This window comes from Meleagris gallopavo, chromosome 8 (assembly GCF_905368555.1).
Source record: "Meleagris gallopavo chromosome 8, MGAL_WU_HG_1.1, whole genome shotgun sequence".
NCBI classification, from domain to species: domain Eukaryota; kingdom Metazoa; phylum Chordata; class Aves; order Galliformes; family Phasianidae; genus Meleagris; species Meleagris gallopavo.
Genome location: NC_139411.1, coordinates 18794743 through 18814568, shown reverse-complemented (window position 1 = coordinate 18814568; position 19826 = coordinate 18794743). Strand labels below are relative to the sequence as shown.

Sequence of the window (19826 nt, the reverse complement as noted above, 5' to 3'; positions counted from 1 at the left end):
TATTTCTCTTATAATTCTAAAAGTGATTGAGTTACAGGTTAGTGCATGGTGAAATACTTTGCCTCATCAAAATGAAGTCTGTTTTAAAACACTTGAGTTGTTTGTAGTTCAGGGACCCCACCTACCAAACCTCAAGTTGGACTTCTTATCAGTGTCTTGGCATCTTGCAGCTTTCTGGGAGTGGAAAATGAAATTAAATAGGCTTTACAATAGATAACAGTTGGTGCTCTTAGGGATAGCGAACAGTAAGCAAGTGACTTCATGGGAGCTTCTTTCTTTATGTTCTCTCTGTACTTATGGAAAGAGGGAGAAATTGATGATTCCATCATTTGGTATACAGTAATGGAACAAAGCAGCTGTTTTAAACATCTGGCACTGAAAGGTTTTTCATTTTTTTTCTTCTTTTTGTAATAGCAATTGTGAAATTTAGAATCATAGAATATCCTGAGACTTATGAGCTGCTCAGTGAGCTAGCCAGGAATGAGGCATTGGCTGAGCTCTTTGTGGTGGGAAATAAGACTCTAAGCTTCTTTCAGCCTGAAATTTAGTAACTTAATGCTGCTCTGTGATCACCTGAGGAAGAACTGTGATCAGTATCTGATATGCTTGCTCAAATCCTTTCCCAAGTTGTTTATAGCTGGGTTCACCAGCAGAAAAAAAACGATAATGCTTGTGGCGGCCATGGTTTGCAGTTCACCTCAGCACTAATTTGGGATGCCCTGCTTGAGAAGATTGCATTTCTACCATGTCAGCCTGCTTCTTGGTGCAAGCAGGGAGGTGATTGCATGCCTGCTGTTTTTGAGTACTTGATTGAAATTTGCCTAACTACTGCTAGCTGTTGCTTTCTGCAGTACCTGTGCAAGCTTCTCACTTCTCGTTGCTTCATGAAGTTACCTGGCTATTTAAAACTATTTAAAACTTGTGTATTTATAAGCAGAGCAGGCAAACCAACCTGATTCAGGTTGTGGCATGTGCGTGCTGAGGATCAAATAATAGCATTTCTTGTGTAACTGTCTGATAATCTATTGCACACACCAGCAGAAAAGATGACTGTCAATGGGTTTTAAACACTGAATGTAAAATAGCTCATTCTCTTTCTGCCAGTATGTGCAAGAATTGTAACAGAAGTACTAGTTCTGGTGGGTTGGAGAGACTCCCACCAGAACAGGAGAGTTAGAGCGCTGCAATTGTGGGAATTCCGATTGGTATTCAGTGATTCTGTGGTATCAGAGGGAGAATTGTAGGTGTTAAGCAGTAGGAATGTGGCTCAAGAAATGTTGCTCTCTCCTTTGGTTGTGTCCCCCCCAGTTTACTGTAAGAACTGGAGCTGAGAGTCAGACTGGGTGAAATGCTGTAGATGTGCTGTAGATGTGCAGCACTATCAGGAGGTGCTGACTGAAGTGTTTTCCTGGGAAAAGTATTTTATATTGCTAGAACCTGCTTTTTTAGAGAAGGATTTTTTGGGACTGTCTTTATTTTTTTTTTGTTAACTGAGGCTTTATGGAGTCTTATCTTAGGACGTAGAACATGTGAATTGGACACATAAGTGACCACAGGCTTTCAGGTACAGATACTGATACTGTAACTTTCACTGAACTGTCATTCAACAAATATTTTATGTGCTGTGGCTAACTTATGTACTTATGGTGGCTTTCTCTTTCTTTCCCACACCCTCATCCTTAGCGTTTCCATGGTTTGGAATGGATATCGGTGGAACGTTGGTTAAACTGGTCTACTTTGAACCTAAGGACATTACTGCAGAAGAGGAACAAGAGGAGGTGGAAAACCTGAAAAGCATTAGGAAATACCTGACCTCCAATACAGCCTATGGTAAAACTGGCATTCGTGATGTCCACCTAGAACTGAAAAATTTGACCATGTGTGGACGCAAAGGAAACCTGCACTTCATCCGCTTTCCCAGCTGTGCCATGCACAGGTTCATACAGATGGGTAGTGAAAAGAACTTCTCCAGTTTGCATACTACACTCTGTGCCACAGGAGGTGGAGCTTACAAATTTGAGGAGGACTTTAGAATGGTAAGTGAACAGTTTGTGTCGGTTCAATGGGAAGCAACTGGGTGGGAAGAAAAAAATAATAATAAAACCAATCATGGAATTCTTTTTCTCAATGAAAACTTGCAGAGAAAACACATTTTGCTCATCGGAATTCTTTAATATTAACAGTATCAATGCATATTTGCTAATTACTGGAATTCCTGAGAACGTGGAGGGGGCAAGAGAGGATGTGGAGGCTGGTGTGTACCCTACCTGAATTATTACTGTGTTGTGTGTCTTAAGTAAACAGAAAAGTATTGCTGTGGTGATCAGATGCCTTGTAATCAACTGAGGGTGTATTACGATAGCTTTGAGACTTCACTGAGGAAGTCATTGGGGAGGCAGTTGCCTGTCGTGCTAGTTATCCTATACCAGAGTGTTCTTGCAAAGATTAATGCGAGTTATTTACTTAGACAGTTCTGACACTTCTGTTGCTTGCTTCCAACCTGATGTTGATGGTGAGGGGTAGCTGCTGGGGGTGACAGGTTACAGCAGCTGCTTATCTGCAACTGCTTCTGTATAGAAAGCTGTCTTGTCCATTTAACAACTGCTTTTGAATTACAGACTTTGACTTTGTGCTTACTTTTAATTCCAAGCATTCTGCAATACAAGCAGGTTTTTCTTTAATACCCCTCACCTATCAGGTGACTAAGAGCCTCCAATTCCTCAAGGGAAGAGAGTTCTGCAAGAGATGAACAAGAACTCCAACTCTGTTGTGCAGTGATTTTCAGTAAGTGACGTTTGATGTGAAAGAAGCCAGTTTAATGGGTGTCTGTCAAGTTCCTGAATTGCTGTAGCTGTCCACTGCTAGTACCAGGTTTTTCGTCTTGTAGGCTGGTTGCAAGTCACGTGTTAGGCTCTACTGATGATTGAGTTGTCAGAAGGGACAGATTTTGTCTTTCTTGCATTGTGTAGATAATGTCAGGCATCATGGGCTGAGGTGAATCTTAGCACTTGTCATGTGGCCTTACTTCCAGTTGCATATGCTCAGGGATGATTTAGATCACGTTATCTAGTAACAATCGGAGATCATTTTGTGACTTTCTGAAGAGGCTGGTCATTCCTTTTAAGTGCTCAATATTCCCAAATTTCTTTTTCATGTCATGGAATACTAGCTAGAGTAGCCTCTTTAATAAGAAAATGTGCATAGCTTGTTCCCTTAGCTGTGGAACTGAATTGGAAGTTACTTGGTTACCGTTGCAGCAAGACATCTCTCTGCATAGCTTTGACCTTATCTGCTGAAATTAGGCAATTTTCAGTGAGGGACCTGTCTTGCCCAGTTCAGCTGGATGCAGTGCTAGAAGTTTTAGTTTAAGTTGTGGCTAGCTGTTGTACAAAAATGTGGTCTCATAGCTAATTACTTATGGACATAAATCCTATGTTGTGTGCTACAGCACTTACGTGCAGATAATTTAAGAAAAACACTGTAATAAAAGCTGTCTGGAATATTTTACAGCACTGTGCAATCAGTGGAGTGCACTTACACTTGAGGTGAGTGCTTTGGATACCTTTTCTTGCAGTTCCTCAGTCCACACTGTCTTTTAAAACAAACATTTCTTGACTCAAGCTCTGATATCCAGAGTATTACAGAAGCAAAATACTGTCGGTTACATGAGGGTTTGCTTGTTTAGTATCTCTAGAAGGGCGAAGTGTCCTGGGTATGAGCATTTAAATTGCCATGCCACATTAGCTATTTTAACAGCAGCTGGCTGTCTCAGTGTGTTCTGAAGCTGTTGTCCGATGTCAGCTTAGTCAGCAGAAGTGTACTCAAAGTATTAAAATGCTTGATCCGAATATTTGGTCACTTTAATACACCTACAGAAGTGGAGAACAAGTGCCAAGCCTAATATCCTGCTGCTGCAGAACTCAATATTATATAGCACCTTATAGGGAGGAGGCTTTAGATCTTACTGTTTCTGTTAGAAGCAATGTGGAAAATTGAAGTATGGTTCTAGAAGTTAATTTCATGAAGAAATCTGGTGAAGTGCAAAGAAACTCATGAAATGGCTGGAGAGATAATGTAGTTTTGTTCTCCTTTTCCCTATGCACGTGCCTTTAAGTTATTTGTCTTTCATAGTACTTCTAAATGTTTGCAATGCTTTCAGGATTGTGTAGATTTAGGATGAAAAATCATAGAATCATAGAATTACTCAGGTTGGAAGGGACTTCAAGGGTCATCAAGTCCAACTGCAGCCTAACCGTAGTACCCTACTCTAACAACCCTCTGCTAAATCATATCTCCGAGCACCACATCCAAACAGCTCTTAATCACATCCAGGGACTCAACCACCTCCCTGGGAAGCCTATTCCAATGTTTAACCACCCTTTCTGTAAAGAAGTGTTTCCTAATGTCCAACCTAAACTTACTTACTGTTCCCAGCTTATTTTTTTCTTGTGTATATGTGAGGGATTCTTTGTTTCTTTTTTTCCTTCCCTTTGTTTGGTCTTTATGGCTCTTTGTTACTTTTAGATAACAGTATAATTAAGCCATAAATGAATGTCAGCTTATTCTGATCATTCTCCCTCCATTCTCCAACCATTTATTGTCACTTCCCATCTTCAATGAAATACAGAATCACAGAATTATAGAGGTTGGAAAGGACCTCCAGAGATCATCGAGTCCAACCCCCCTGCCAAAGCAGGTTCCCTACCCCAGGTCACACAAGTAGGTGTCCAGGTGGGTCTTGAATATCTCCAGAGAAGGAGACTCCACAACCTCCCTGGGCAGTCCGTTCCAGTGCTCCGTCACTCTCACCATAAAGAAGTCCTTGCGCACATTTGCACGGAACTTCCTATGCTGCAGTTTCTGGCCATTTCCCCTTGTTGTGTCTCCACACCCTGCTGAAAAGAGTCTGGCCTCGCCGCTCTGCTCCTCACACCTTTATCAGGTCCCCTCTCAGTCGTCTTTTCTCAAGGCTAAACAGACCCAGTTCACTTAGCCTTTCCTCATAGGGAAGATAAATGTTTAAGCCACATTGCCTCTTTAGATATGGAAAGGACGTGGACTTACTCCCCCATGTACCTGTAATATAAAGCTCTTATGCTCTTTACTTCTTCTGTGATAGCAGTCATGTTACTTTCACAGCCATTCACATTTCACGTGCCGTTATGAGAAATAAACTCTTAGGCTATCACTTAGATTTGTAAAGCAAGTCAGATCAAGGATGCCTGGGGGGTGAAGGAAGAAAGAACTCTTCAGATCTCTCTCTAAGCCTGCCCTATTGCAAAATTCCTGTTGCCTGATAACTGGGAAGCCTGACTTGGCTCCGCTGAAATTTCACTGCTGGCTTCAGTGGAAGCAGGACCTAAGCCAAAAGCCAGTCACTTAGTAAAGCAAGTTGGAAGGTGGGAGAGGATGTCTGTTACCAGCACAAATTTAGATTTTGACCTTCCTTATAATCTGTAAGAAAAATAACTTGTGAGAAAAAGGACTTTTTCCTTCTTTTGCATTTGTGTCATAAGCAGTGTCTATGGATGATTTAGTAGACAATATTTCACAGGGTGGTTGAAGTTGATAGGACCTCAGGGCTCATCTGGTCCATGCCTTGCTCAAGCAGTGACACCCAGAGCACGGTGCACAGGACCAAGTCCTGGTGCCTTTTGAAGATCTGTAAGGAGGGAGACTACTCAATGTCTGTGGGCAACGCACACAGCACAGAAGTGTTTACTGATGTTCAGATGCAATTTCTTGTGCTGTACTTTGTGCCCATTGCCTCCTGTCCTGATGTCGGGCACCACTGACAAGAGCCTTGCTCAGTTGTCTTTGCAAACTGCCCTCCAGTATTCATCTTTATAAATAAACTCATTGCCCTGTTTTGTATGATGTGTGAGCTGTGTAACTTTAGGTTTGCATAAAGCTAGTAAGAATCATGCTGCATCTCACTTCTTTGAGGAGGTTGGAAACCTCTGCTGGGGGTTATAGGTGATGGACTGTAGTGTGGAAACTGGGCTGGAGTTAAGAGTCATCCAGAGAGTGGGTGAAGTAGCCACGATACATTCCGTTAGTGCCTCTGCAGGAATCTAGGAAACTTCAGAGGGCAGCGGGGAGTGACAGTGTGCATCTTCTCTCTGTCAAGAGAGGGAATGCATCTTTTCAGCAACCTGGACAAAGAGTCTGCTGTGGAGCATGCCAAGCTGGTGCTTTACTGCCGAAAGGGATGCAGTGTCCTGCATTCTTTTCTGCCTCAGTGGATGTTACGCTGACCTTTTAGTTGCGTTAGTCTTTGTCTTTCTTGATTCTGAGTGGATGTTTTCCAGCCTCGGGGTGTGGAAGGAGCTGGGAGGAGTATTGCATCAGAGCTCAAAATGGAGCAGGTTTGGGGGCAAGGGTTTTGTTTGAGGTCAGAGCAATCAAAGCATAAAGCAAAGTACATATCTATAAAGTGGACAAGCGGTAATGGGAGGGAAGTGAAAAGCAAAGATAGACTGAACTATTATATATAATTAAAAAAAAATAAATGGGAGCAAAGCCTGGAACGAGTATAAAAGCCAAGGTGATGCAGTGAGCAAGGCTGTTGTAGCTGATAATTAAAACCTTGCAAGTTCTTGCAGTTCTAACAGTTTCTTTCAGAAGTATTTTCCTATTTCTCACTTGAAGTCCTAGACCAGATGAACTCAAAATTGCACCTAATTTTTGAAATTCCAGAGCTCAGAATTTGAATTTTCAACGAGATGAAGCCTTTCACAAGCTGAGGGGATATATGCATACTGATTACGCATACTGATGTTGATCTATGAAGCTTTTCCCGTCTGCATGTAGGTCATGGCTGCCTTCAGCTCATCTGAAGATGAGCTGGGATGTTTGGCGTTCTCCTTGCCTGAGGTTGAAATATTTACATGCTCATACAAACAAACATGAACCAAGTCTTCCACTCCTGTGATTCCACACTTGAAAGGAGCAACAGGTTGACATGGTGGTTTTTTCCTGTCAGGAAGGCTTTGTCAGCTGTCCTGCTGTGATCACCACGGTGTTGATCTTACTAGGTTTGAGTTGCAATCATACTGTCTGATATATGAGTAGAGCTAAAGCTGGCTCGATCCTGAGCATATTATAAAAAAGCCTTGAGCAGGCAGTGTTGTTTTCCAGTGCTCCTCAGGTGTTTAAAACTAGAGGTGGGCATTCATTTTCCTTAGGATTGATCTCTGCATGGTAACAAGGAACCTTTCGCACATCCTTGAAATAAGCTCTGTTTTAGGAGTTTGTTGCTGAGGCTCAAACTGTCAGTTGGAAGCAATCACCTGCTTTTGGAGGTCCTGAGGAATTCTTTGAGGTCCACTGCGTTCTGTTCCCTTCTTTCCCCCAGTATTTGAAAACAGTCTGAAAGAGGAATTTCTATGGTCTAACCATAAGGCAGAAAAATAGCTCAGTTGTAAAATGTGCGTATGGTTTTCCTATATTAAGTTTTCCCTTCCCAGGACCCAGCATACTGCTCTGTTTTGCTGGTTTTCCTTTCACAGCATTTTGACATAAAACTCTTCTAGAGGAGATGCATGCTGAATACAATTGCAGGAGTGCTGAGCAGGTTAAGGAGAACAGTATGCTGTCTGCCTTCATACCAACGGATGTGAAGGACTGGAAAATATCTACAAATATATCTTTGTAAGAATTTGTAGGAAAAATATCCAATTAAAATTGGCTTACTCACAGAGCTTCTATTTTTCTTCTGCATTTCTGCACATAAACTTCAGCTCCCACAAGGGAAGCAGTTTGTATAGCTGAAAGATATGGATGAAGAGAGCGGGGTGAGGTCAGGTGATGGCAGCAGGAAAAAAAAACATAAGACTGCTCATCCATTAATTATGATGTTTACAGGGACATCTGTTTTGTGATGCAGTTGAGCCGCTTCGGTCATTGCGAGCAAAGAATGAATGGAGAAAAAGCAGTTTTATACACAGTGAAAGGAACTGGGAAGGGATTGTGGCCCTCGCTCCAGCAAGGCTCCTTTTATGAGCCTGGGTTACTGTGTTTCTTGCAACTGTGTCCTGATTGGTACTGAGGGATAAAAAAAACTGATGGTTTGTTGTTCTGCCCAGAGCCTCAGAGTTGGGATGGGTGAAGAGCCTGTGGGTCTCTGAGGGCAGGCATACATGTGGAATGCTGATGCCAGGCTCCAGCCTTCCAGAAATGAGAAACAGATTCTGTAACTGTGCAGGAGGAGTGGTTTGTTTTCTAGCAAATTATGCATTTTAAAAAAAGCAGCATATGGTTTTTCTCCTTACAGTATATCAGCTATTATATGTAGCACAGAACCATGAAAAGCAGAGTGAATTTTAATGTCTTTTGTACATGGAAGATTGGACCTAATAAAACTTATGCTTTAAAGGAACTTCTGATTAGCTTCTCTTGCTCTGTTGTGGGCTGAGCAGCGAGTTGATAGAAACAAGCATTTTGTCTGTTTCTGCTCTGATGCCAGAAGTGTTTTTCTTTTAGGTTTGTATTGCTTGCTGGTATTGTGCAAGTGCTCAAGCTTACGTAGTTGTGAAAGTGTAACACTTGTGGCTGTGGTTGTATGGCCTGCAGGGCAGGCAGAGCTTTAGGCAGAAAGGGCCATAAATCTGCTAATGACTCTTCATGTTGTGGGCTTCTGTTTTACAGCATCTTTGTGTGTAATGCATCTCTGTTAGATCAGAGATTTTGTCATGCTGCATCTAATTCATACATTTAGTAGAGTAAATGAGGGAAGTGGGGCTTTTGAAGCACTTCAACCAGAGAACTACCGTGTCCAGTGTAGCTGTTGGGAACAAGATTTTGTTTGCAATGCTTGTGGGTTTTAATAAAACAAATACAGCCTCTAACTAGTCATGACTTCATGGACTGTATATAACATTGTGGAAGAAGTGTGTGAATCATTTACTGTGTTAATCCCTTTTACCACAGGTCTCTTAGTTGAAGGTTTTTCTTCTAATTGCAAGAATTAGCTGAAATCCAAGATGTTTACAAAAATCTTTGGGCTATTTTTGCAATGCTCCTTTAATTTCCACCCCTAAATTTGTACTTACTCCTTTCATTTGTCTGGTAAATGGTTCAAGTCTTTTATACTGCACTTCTGCAATTGAAATTTGTGTAGCCCATGGTAACAAAGAAAGCCATAGAGAGATATTTCAAATGTAGCAGAGGAAATGCTGATGCACAAGAGATGACCCCCACCTGTGTCTGTTGTCCTATGAATAACTGGATTTACACTGAGGTCTTTTAATCTGCTTGGGTTTTTTTTGCTAGTTTTTGTCTTGTATTATTTCTCTTCTATGGTTTTGAGTATTGGCACACACAAAAAGAGGACAGACCTCAACAGTAGAACAGCTTTCAGTCCAGACAAGTTAGAGCTGTGCATGAGTGAGAAAACTTAAGGGGAGAGATTTTAAATAGCTCAAAAGAATGTAACCTATTGGCTGTGCCTGTTCCACAGAAATAACTTCTCTTTATAGTGACTTAATATGGCTTCCAGAATTAGAAATAGGAGGGAAGTAGCCTCATAAACCATTAGCTGTTAAAACAAACAAATAAAGTCTTGTAATATGCAAATATTTGAGAAGCAGCTCCAAGCTGTACAGCTCCTTCTTGCTGCCAGTGCCCGGTTGCTTTTTGTGCTAAAGTGGAGCAGATGAGATGCGTTGTGCAGATGTGAAGATGCAAATGACCTCAGGATTTGGATGAGCAATTTTTCTATTCTGAACTCAGTGTCATCTAGAAAGGAAACTTCCTACAGATTGTCACCGTATCCTATTTCTAGAAATGAGTCTAATTTCTAATTCTGGTAAACAGAGTGCTGTGACATGTGGGACTGTCCGCTGAAGCACAGTCCTGGGTGACCTGTGGGATCTGAAAGAATCTCTGTTTTAAGCTCTTAGAATTTTTTTCTATCCTCTGATAGCATTAAATCTGATAAATTTTTATGAATGTTATGCTGGGGCCATGTGCTTGAGGTTGTTTTTGTTTGCTTTTTAGATAGCATTCTTAACATTTGGTGAAAAACTGTATTTTTTTAAAACACGTGAGGTGTTTTAAAATACTGATTGAAATTTAAAGAAACAATTTTCATATCACTGGTGAAATGCTTTAAAATAACATTTTATGTGCATAATCCACTGCATACCTAATTCATATTATTATAAGAATGTGTACTTTGTAAAGCTTGAATTATCTTCTTGTCGAACTGCAATTTCCTAACCTCACTCCTTCTATCAAACACTGCATTAAATTGCTGGGAAAATGTAGTTGGATGATGGATTAAAGCACTTTGCATCCTGAGGATGGCGTTTTTGTCCACCAGTGTCAGATGCTGTCCTGAAGCTTCAGAAGGGCATCTTTCTTGGGATGGGGATAAAGGGGAAGATGTTTACTGCCACAGACAGTAAATGAGAGGGAAATATTTCCTGGACAGCTTGCGAAGCATGGAATACTTTGAAGGTAAAGAAACTGAAGGGCAGTGCTGCATCGCACGTTGTTATGAGAGGAACCTGTTGTCAGGTCGATACCATTTCCTTTTGATTTCATGCTTAGACCTTTGCACTGCTTAAATAAGCGTTATGCTTTTTATTAAAGCGATCAAAATGCTTCATCAGAGCTTTCTCTTCTTCTCAGTGTAGAATTATACTAAGAAATATTTATTAATTTCTTGTTCTGCTCCAGATTGCTGATCTGCAACTCCACAAACTGGATGAATTGGACTGTTTGATCCAGGGCCTGCTTTATGTTGATTCTGTTGGTTTCAATGGCCAACCAGAGTGCTATTATTTTGAAAATCCTACAGATCCTGAACAGTGCCAGAAGAAGCCTTACTGCCTTGATAATCCGTATCCTATGCTGCTGGTTAACATGGGCTCGGGGGTCAGCATCCTAGCTGTGTATTCTAAGGACAATTACAAGAGAGTCACAGGATCCAGGTAAATATTTATTTATTTGCTCAGTAATTGAACAGATGGAAGCAGACAGTGGCTGTAGATGCAGCTCCAAGTCGTGTTCATCTTCCTATGCCTTTTAAATCTCAGTAATGGAAGTAACCCAAGTTTTTGTCAGAGCAGGGTTTGGGTGAGTGAAATCGTTTATCTCCTCAGCTTCAGAGCTGCCTTAATCTCTTCTTGGTGTTCTTCCCTACTTCCTATCTCTTGCTGTGAGTTACTGAAGTAGAGCTGTCCTGGTAAACGAATGTTCTCCCTATGCTTTGATCCTCCATATTAGCCACAGTGGTGAAGTAAAAACTTTTGGGCTGAGCAAAAACCTCTTGCTTAATAGTTAGAATGTGTATCCAGAGTACAGGAAAACTTTGTAGAATTGCCTCCTACTGCTGGATTTTTTGCTTCCTTATTGATTGCAGGAGACTCTGGATGATGCTGGTAAGTTAACGAATGGCAATGTATGAAGACTAGAATTTGATTCTGTGTTCTTGAGCATCAGTATGATTTCTGCTGGTATCAGCTAGTGCTTTCTGGAACCATTTGTGAGATGCAGCTGAATTGAAATGGTCTCTGGCCTATGTTCAGTAGAAGATTAAGATGTGGTCTCTCTGAAGAGCTTGGGAGTTCAATGGTGTAGGTGCAGAATTTTGCTCTTGAGGTCACAAAACAGCTTGAGACATGATTAAGTTGACTCACAGATGTGACCACAGTAAATGCTTAGATGTAGGAACTATTTTAGTCTGGATGTGCATGTTTTCAACTAGTATTAAAAGCACACATGGATCCATGCACTTTTTCCCTCATTGGTATGCTTCATATTAGTAATATGAGGACTTTGAACAACAAAAAAAAAGTCCATTTCAAAAACAACAACCAGAGAAGCTCTGGATTTGTTATAGACCCTTCTGAAGCTGCATTCTGTTCTTCAGGACATGGTACATATTAATAAAGTTTTTCATATGCATATTCACTGCAAATGACTGTACATGTGACTTCTGTTGCATTATCTAGAATATCTTTACCATAAACGTAGACGTGAGCCATGTTCTGTATAATACAAAATAACGCAAACTTAAGAGGCTTTGATTTTCTTGCATTTCTGGTTGTTTTTCAAGTATGGCCCTTTCAGTATGAGTGGATGAACTTCTAGTCCTTTCCATTACAAAAGGAAAACATGACTGCAGTGGGTTGTTGACTTGTTACAGATGGTGAAATCAATACTGTCTCATGGCTGATGTCAGCTTCCCACTGTTCAGATATTGAATGTATTAGAGCACCACTGGCTGTGTTCTGAAAGACTTTCCTAATAATCTAACAGCACTGACTGAACAGTGTTTCTGTCTAACCTTCTGTGATTTCTGTGAAGTGCAAATGTGTCTCACTGGTCCTCTTGTTTACACTGGCTCCAGTCAGCATGACTGTGATCTGTGCCAATAAGTAAACTTTATCAAAGGTTAAGGAAGAGTAAGGAAGTATGTAGAGGTTAGTAAGTTGAAGTTCATGTCTGTAAAGACTGCAGAGTCCACAGTAGGATTTTAATGAGTTAATAATCTGTTAGACATAGTTGAATACTCCCTGCTAAAGTCTGTAAATATTGCACTTTATCCTGTGCAAGGTTTTCAAATGATATGATTCTCCTTATTCTGAGTTCTATGGAGGCCAAGGCAGATGTTCTGGGCTGATGCTTTGCTTTGAACAGGATCCAACTAGACTGTTCCCTTCCACTACCAGGGGGACAAGATCCATCTTAGCTACTTACTTCAGCAGAGATGCTTAGCTTTGTTTGCCATTTATTCTCTTATCATTGACTCAGGTGATCTGCTGATTGCTAATTCTTATTCAAAGAAAACTAGCTAGAGTGCCACCAATAGCAGACAAATATCTGCGGAGTTGGATTGAACCATATTGTCAACTAAGCATTTATTTGGTGTGATTTCTCCTATTTAGATATTAGGAAGAGTGGTTCAGTTAGAACTATGAACGTCTATTAAGCAGGAGCTCAGTAAAGGGTTCTTTCTTCATTTCTTCAAGAGCTGCAATATTACCATTGGTAGCTGTGTAGAGCATTTTGAAACCAAGAATCTGAAGAACTGTGGTGAAAGCTAGTTCAAGCTGCTGATCTGAAAGAAATGTGCTTTTCTAGCCTGGGAGGAGGAACATTCCTCGGCCTCTGCTGCTTGCTGACTGGCTGCGAGACGTTTGAAGAAGCACTAGAAATGGCTGCGAAAGGAGACAGCACCAATGTGGATAAACTGGTGAAGGATATTTACGGAGGAGATTATGAGCGGTTTGGCCTTCAAGGGTCTGCTGTAGCCTCAAGGTACACTTTAAATAAGCTGTTTTCAAGAAGTTCATAGGAAATTTACTGTGTATGCTGAACTGAGTGCGTAGTCCCTGAACTATGCACTGTATCCATGTGGAACTGTCACTCTGAATGTATCATGTAGTTTGTCCTTGGATCTCTCACCTACTTCTTACCCTTTTTTTTTTTTTTAAACAGATACAAGCAATACTCTATGTAGTTTGCTTTCATTGAATTGCAGTTACTTAATGAAGAGGCATCTTATTTCTTTGTATGTTCAATATGATCACTTTTCATGATTCATTATGTCTAAGGATAATGGATATCAAATCCAAGTGAAACATTAAATAATAAATACGTTTCTAGGGGCTTTTAGTGCTCCTAAACACTTCATGTTAAAAGGAATGATTTTTCTCCCACAGCTTTGGACATATGATGAGTAAAGAAAAGAGAGATTCCATCAGTAAAGAGGACTTGGCCAGAGCTACTTTGGTTACTATCACCAACAACATTGGTTCTATTGCTCGCATGTGTGCATTGAATGAGGTAAGATGGTGTATTTACTATGAGCTTAAGCTATTTAGCAACACCGGAGTAATGTTATCAGAATACAAAAATTCAAATTGCTGTATGGTAGATATGTAGCTGGCCTTGGTTAATAGGTGTCTATTTAATGCTCTGTCCTAGCTCTTTGGATTTGTCACGTATGCTTTGGTGCAAAACATAAAGTACTTTGATTTTCAGAAGTAGAGAAGAGGGCAGAAAAGTTGGCTATAAAGCTCTGCTTGATCCATTGATACTTGGAGCTGCCCAATTGTTCTCAAACTGTAATAAATATGAATGCCTTTGTAATCTAAATTAATGCTTTTCCAGACCTTGTTATACCATGACAGATTGTTTTACTTGGCTTGTTTCCATAGTGTGATGGATTAGAATTGTATTTTATATTAAATCTTGCCATAGATGTGGTATTTACTATATTGGATCGGAGAGAAAATACAGTTTACTATTCTAACTCAGACTCCTGTTAGTTACTTGTTGCATTCTTTTCTTTAGACATGATAACTAAGAATGGGCTGTTGAGTGTATCTTTCCAGCTTCCTATAAATATGTAGGAATTTATTTTGAGCTGTAAGTTCTATCCTTCATTATTATATGGTAACTGTTTCTGTCTGATCTCCAGAAATTTGTCTAATTTTTTTTTCACGCACTACTGTTTTAAGCTCTGCAGTGTTCTCCATTTAAAAAGTGCTTTTTTTTTTTAATTTTTAAAAGAAATAATCCAAAACCCCAAACAAACTCCCAGACCATCTGATAAACCATCTGATTGCTTCTTGGGTGCTTTTTTCATTGTTGTTGCTTTGAGAAATAGCAGGTAATTAATAATTTCTCACTTAATCACAGCCTCTCTTGAGTGGTAGTGGCTGATCTAGAACTTGTCTGAGTACCAAAGTCTTTCTCCAATTTCCATCTGTCATTTCATTTCCTTAATCTCAAATTTCATTTACCATTTTTGATTCAAGCTGCTAAATCTCTTCAGCATTTCTATACCATTGACTTCTTGGTTTGATTCTGTTGATTAAATTTGTATGCCAATAAATGTTTGTTGTTAATATCCTTTTCTAGAGCCACTTATAAAATATTTTGAACAGCAGACGTCTGTGTGCTCATATCAATTGTTAGCAATAACCTTGCTTCATTGTGAAAAGTGGCTCCGTACATTTTTGGCAGTTTTTCAGTCCTGATGATTCTCTTTCAAGTCTTCTCTTTGCTTTCAGCTTCTTTACAGTGTTGCCTTGTGGCATGGAGTTCAAGCAGCATTGTACAGGGCTATCAAAGCATGGAGAATTGCAGCAGGGAATCATGTGCGATACATTCAGAGGAGGAAATAGGCTACTAATGAAACTAATGCTTCTGAGTCATGGTGGAAAAGTTGCTAACATTTATGTTTTGTGGACTGACATATAAAAACTAGATGTGATCCATAGCATTTTATGGAGGAGAGTAACTTGATATATTAAGTATGCTTCGCATCCTAGACAACATCAAAGTAAAATTTGCCTGACGTTTGAGAAATAAATTTATTCTGTGACTTTTAACAAAAGAAAACTTAATTTGATGGCTTTGTGTTATTTGCAAAGGCTTCAAATATATTGTTGCAAGGCAGCTACTTTCTAGTAGTGTTACTTTTTCCTCAAAGAACGCTATTGTTCTAGCAAATACTCCGGACACCTAAATTGTTTTTGTGAGATACAGCTCTAACTTGCAACAGGTCTGGTGAATGAAATAGCCAAGTAAGAGCTGTATGCTTAGAAAACAGTTGAATTTGATATTATTTTGTGAAATGCTGTGTGTATTAGATTAGGGTTATGGTGAATCTCACTTTGACAAAATCAATTTATGCCCTGAAGCATGGGTTTTCATAATTTTTTTTTAGCGATTGCATCCTTAATGTTCTGTTGAAAATGACTTGCATGTGTGCAGGAAAAAATGAGGCTGGGAAATAAATAAAATATTCAGCCTGCAGAAGTTCAAAGGAAAGTTTACTTGCACAAAGTTGGCAGGAGAGTAGAAAAATTCCGTAGTCTGAAACTATTTGGCTACACATCATTTGAAACAGTTTGTTCTAGGCACAGCAGATCAACGTAAAGGAAACCAATCTTCTTGGTTTACACTTCTTATACTAGCAGAGCACGTAAACATCTTTACAAGCCTTCTTGCAAAAGTATGTGCAGGATGGATTTTCTTATTGCATCATTGATATAAATTCCAGTGTTCAATTAAATTGACCAATATGTGTATATGTAATATGTACTTTACTCAAAGGCATACTACAGTTTTCTACTGTAGGACAGTTAAATAGTTGAGCCAAAACCCCAGAGTGGAAGAGTGCATATTTTTGCCAGGATGCTATAGTTTGGTTAGCTTAAGCAAGCATTTCATCACTAGCCTTTATGAGTTTAAGGCTTCTTTCTTTCAATTTCAGATACTTCAGCTGTGAATAATTTGAAAGTAAGATGGCAAGACTCTCTTCAGAGATAAAGTAGCTCATTTTCTAAGTCCTAAAAAATGCTAAAGCTGTTTTCAATTCTAGCATATAGGAGATTCCTTGATTTCACATAGTTAAAAATTGTTAAAGTTGGAAAATAGAGCTGATAGAAAACTTGCATGTTAATGCACGCTGCTATTCTAGTAGACAAATATGACTTATTTTAAGTTTTTAATAATTCTTATACTTTTTGTTAAGTTCTTCTTGCTTGAATTTTTGATAACAGCAGCTTAATGTGTATATTCATTAAAAAATATTTTTATGAGAATGAAATTCAGACATAAGTTCTAATCGGTCTGGTGGTGTTGATTTACAGGAAAATAGTTATGTTTATCCTTTCTTTATTAGAAGTAAATTGTACAGCCAAAACTGACTTGTAGGAGGATGCAGAGTATTTTTGGCCATGTTTAATAGCAGCCTTGTGAAGCTTGAGAAGCTCTTAGTTTGATCAGTGTAAATCCTTAGGAAACCATACAAGTCATGCTGATGGGACTGCAGTGTCTAAATGGATGTATTACTATCACCATCTGTTTTACCAGTCTCTCACTCTTTGGAATAAAACTTCTTTTCTTGCAACTTTTATATGTAGTGGTCAATAACTAGAATTATTTTGAGACTTCTCTGTCTGGAGAACTTAAATGTCCCAAAATACCCATATAACTTCATAGTAGAGGCAGAAATACGTGTTGAATGAGACAAATAGTGTAGCTGAATCTAATTTTTGCTGATCTGCTTTTCAATTTTACAGAACATTGACAAAGTGGTATTTGTTGGAAACTTTCTCAGAATTAATATGATTTCAATGAAAGTGCTAGCATATGCTATGGATTACTGGTCCAAGGGACAGCTGAAAGCTCTGTTTTTGGAACATGAGGTAAGGAAATATATGTTGAACTTGTGTTGGTAAGGAAAAGGTCTTGTTGTTTTTGACTTTTTGATGGAGTTGAAGGGGAGGATTTTCACAATGATGCTTCAAAGTGAAAGTACTAAGTTCTGCATGATTTCATTATGAGTTCGTTGGAAAACACCCTCATTAACTTCCTGGGTTGACCACTAATCTTGTGGTATTTATGTTGCACCAAATGTTGCACGTCTTAGTCTGCTTCCTGACCCTAGTACCAAATGTGCCCTTCTGTGGGCACATGTTCCATATAAACCTCAACTAGAATGAATTTTGGCAGATGTTTTTAAGGGGATTTCAGATGGCTGTGTTTATAAGGGAAACTGCACTGCTTTCATATAGCATCTTTATAGTTGTTCTGTTGTTTTATATATATATATATATATATATATATATATATATATAAACACTCTCTTGGACTTAAGACCATATTATACTGTAGTTCAGATGCAGAAAATACTTGGCACGTCAAGGTTCATCTTGTAAGAAAGGTCTTTTTAATTGCATTACTAAAACGGGGGACTTTACATGTTCGTGCGTATGTCTAACTTGGGAGTTTCATTAGTTTTGTTTTTTCTTGTCTTGTTTAAAGGGTTATTTTGGAGCTGTTGGGGCGCTTTTAGAATTGCTTAAAATGACAGATGATCAATGATGAAGCTGTCTCAAGAGATAACTACTGCAGATGCTGCTGGATAAGAGTGAAAGCCACTATGAGGATGGAAATGAAGCCATTATGATAGTTCTAACTGCTGGATTTGTAAATAATTTAAAATCCTTTTAGCTGATCTTTAACTTCTGGGTTTTGAGCTTACACTTTGGAGTTCATACTGGGAATACTGAGATTTTTTTTCTGTACACTGTATTTTTTAGGGGGAAAATGTGCAACGTTGCCAAACATACAGAGTTTATGGAATTATTTTAAATGTATATTGTTTAATGTAGGACCTGTGATACAAGGCATCTGCTTTTCTTCTGGGGTTTACTGATTATAGTGTGATAATTTTAACTTCATTTAGTAATCACTCTAGGAGATTTTTTTCTTATTTTCATGACGTTTCATGATTTGTTCTTGGTTTCAAATGAAACTACAAAGCTGATGCATTTTACTGTGAAAACTAGTCATTGATTTGTTGCCTTTTCTCTTTAGATGAGTCGTTTTTATTTAACACCTTTCCCTCATCCTGCCAAAAAAAAAAAAATACAGGCTTTCTGCGACTGTATGAGTTTCTTGGCAAGATTGCAAGAAAACTTTAGGAGAGAAAGTGTGTTGTGAAAGGTTAATTCTTCAGTTGTCCTGATTTTCACTATCAGGAACAGGCTGCTAACTTGACACTAAAATGAAATCCTGTTACTGTTGAAAGTGATTTGTCTGAAGAGCTCTGTAGTACGGTAGTTATTTATATGGTACGTACTTGGTGATAGATGGAAAAGGGAGGAGATTACTTCAATTTATTTGAAGACTTTTCTGTAGTCTGTGATTTCTAAGTTGCTGGTGATCAAAACCAAGCGTTAACTGCATTATCCAAAGCCCAGTTTCTAAAGTTAGAAAGATTATTGCTAATGCATTTTCTGTTTTTAAGCTAAGGCTTACTTTCCCTGCAGGACACCAAGGTTTAAGTGTTTGTTCCAGTATGTTATTTTCTACCTTGGTTTGATTGGCGAATCTCTCTAGATATTTGTGTTGAGATGATATCCTTCTGAAATCTATGTACTTAGCTGCATAGGGTGGGTGGACAAGCTTGCTTTTCCTGGGAACCTTGAAGGCTCGCAAATCAGAGGCCGGGGAAGTCCATAAATTATTTTGTCTTGTAGAGCTGTATGTCATGTCATATAACATAAAGGGCTCATCGGAGGGACAGTGTAAAATTCAGACACATGTATTATCCAGTATATTTTTGGAAGGGGGTTTATTCACTTTTTTAATAATCATTAATTTCCATATCTCACAGATGGTGAAATGAATTCATATTAACCCAATTGTTAACATGTCTGATGGAAATAAAGACCACCACTGTTTTGACGATTTTAATGCGTCTGTGGAATTCATTCCTTGGAATCAGTTACATGACATGCATAGCTGCTTTGTGATGTATGACAAATTGTTTCCATGATAATTCTTTAGTGCTTAACTTTTTTTTTAATCTTTAGTTACATTTCTTTGCCTTTGAATCTTTTTTGCCTGACATTGTTTTGGTTTTTTCTTGTAGGTTGTAAATAACTACATCAGAATGTTAGCATGTTGCAGGTGATTTTTCATGTAATACTTAACATGAGATAGGTGGGAATAGTTTTACTTCATGCCTCTCATTTTTCATGAACAAAATGAAACTTCTATTAAGCTTATTTACAAGTTTTACCAGCAACTTAAATATTTATTTTTAAAGGAATATTCAGAAGAAATGTGTGTATACGGAGTTTAGGTGCAGGATCTTTGAAATATGATCTTTGATTCTATAATCTTCTTCTGACATTCAGGACAAGGTAATTCCAGACATCTAACATCCAAAGAACAAAGATGATGCAGGTCATGCTTTAGCTCTAAAGGAATAGTTTGTTTTGTCAAATTGACTGTTTCTTCAAATCGGCATTTACAAAATGCATGAATGCCTTTCTGGTTCAGTCTGT

The 19826-nt window shown here is 38.8% G+C and overlaps 1 protein-coding gene across 5 annotated transcripts in view; it reads left to right on the top strand.

The window, feature by feature from the left end:
- The window catches only part of PANK1 (pantothenate kinase 1), a 45270-nt gene extending 26040 nt beyond the window's left edge, over nt 1-19230 (top strand). For all 5 annotated transcript variants that reach the window (XM_085229718.1, XM_031554443.2, XM_010714505.4 and 2 more), the window contains 6 exons: nt 1684-2036; nt 10684-10937; nt 13093-13269; nt 13674-13797; nt 17049-17174; nt 17794-19230. In XM_085229718.1, coding sequence (XP_085085844.1) covers nt 1701-2036; nt 10684-10937; nt 13093-13269; nt 13674-13797; nt 17049-17174; nt 17794-17853 — 1077 coding nt within the window. In that variant the 5' untranslated portion in view covers nt 1684-1700 and the 3' untranslated portion in view covers nt 17854-19230. The remainder of the gene's footprint in view (nt 1-1683; nt 2037-10683; nt 10938-13092; nt 13270-13673; nt 13798-17048; nt 17175-17793) is intronic.
- The last annotated feature ends 596 nt before the right edge of the window (nt 19231-19826 follow it).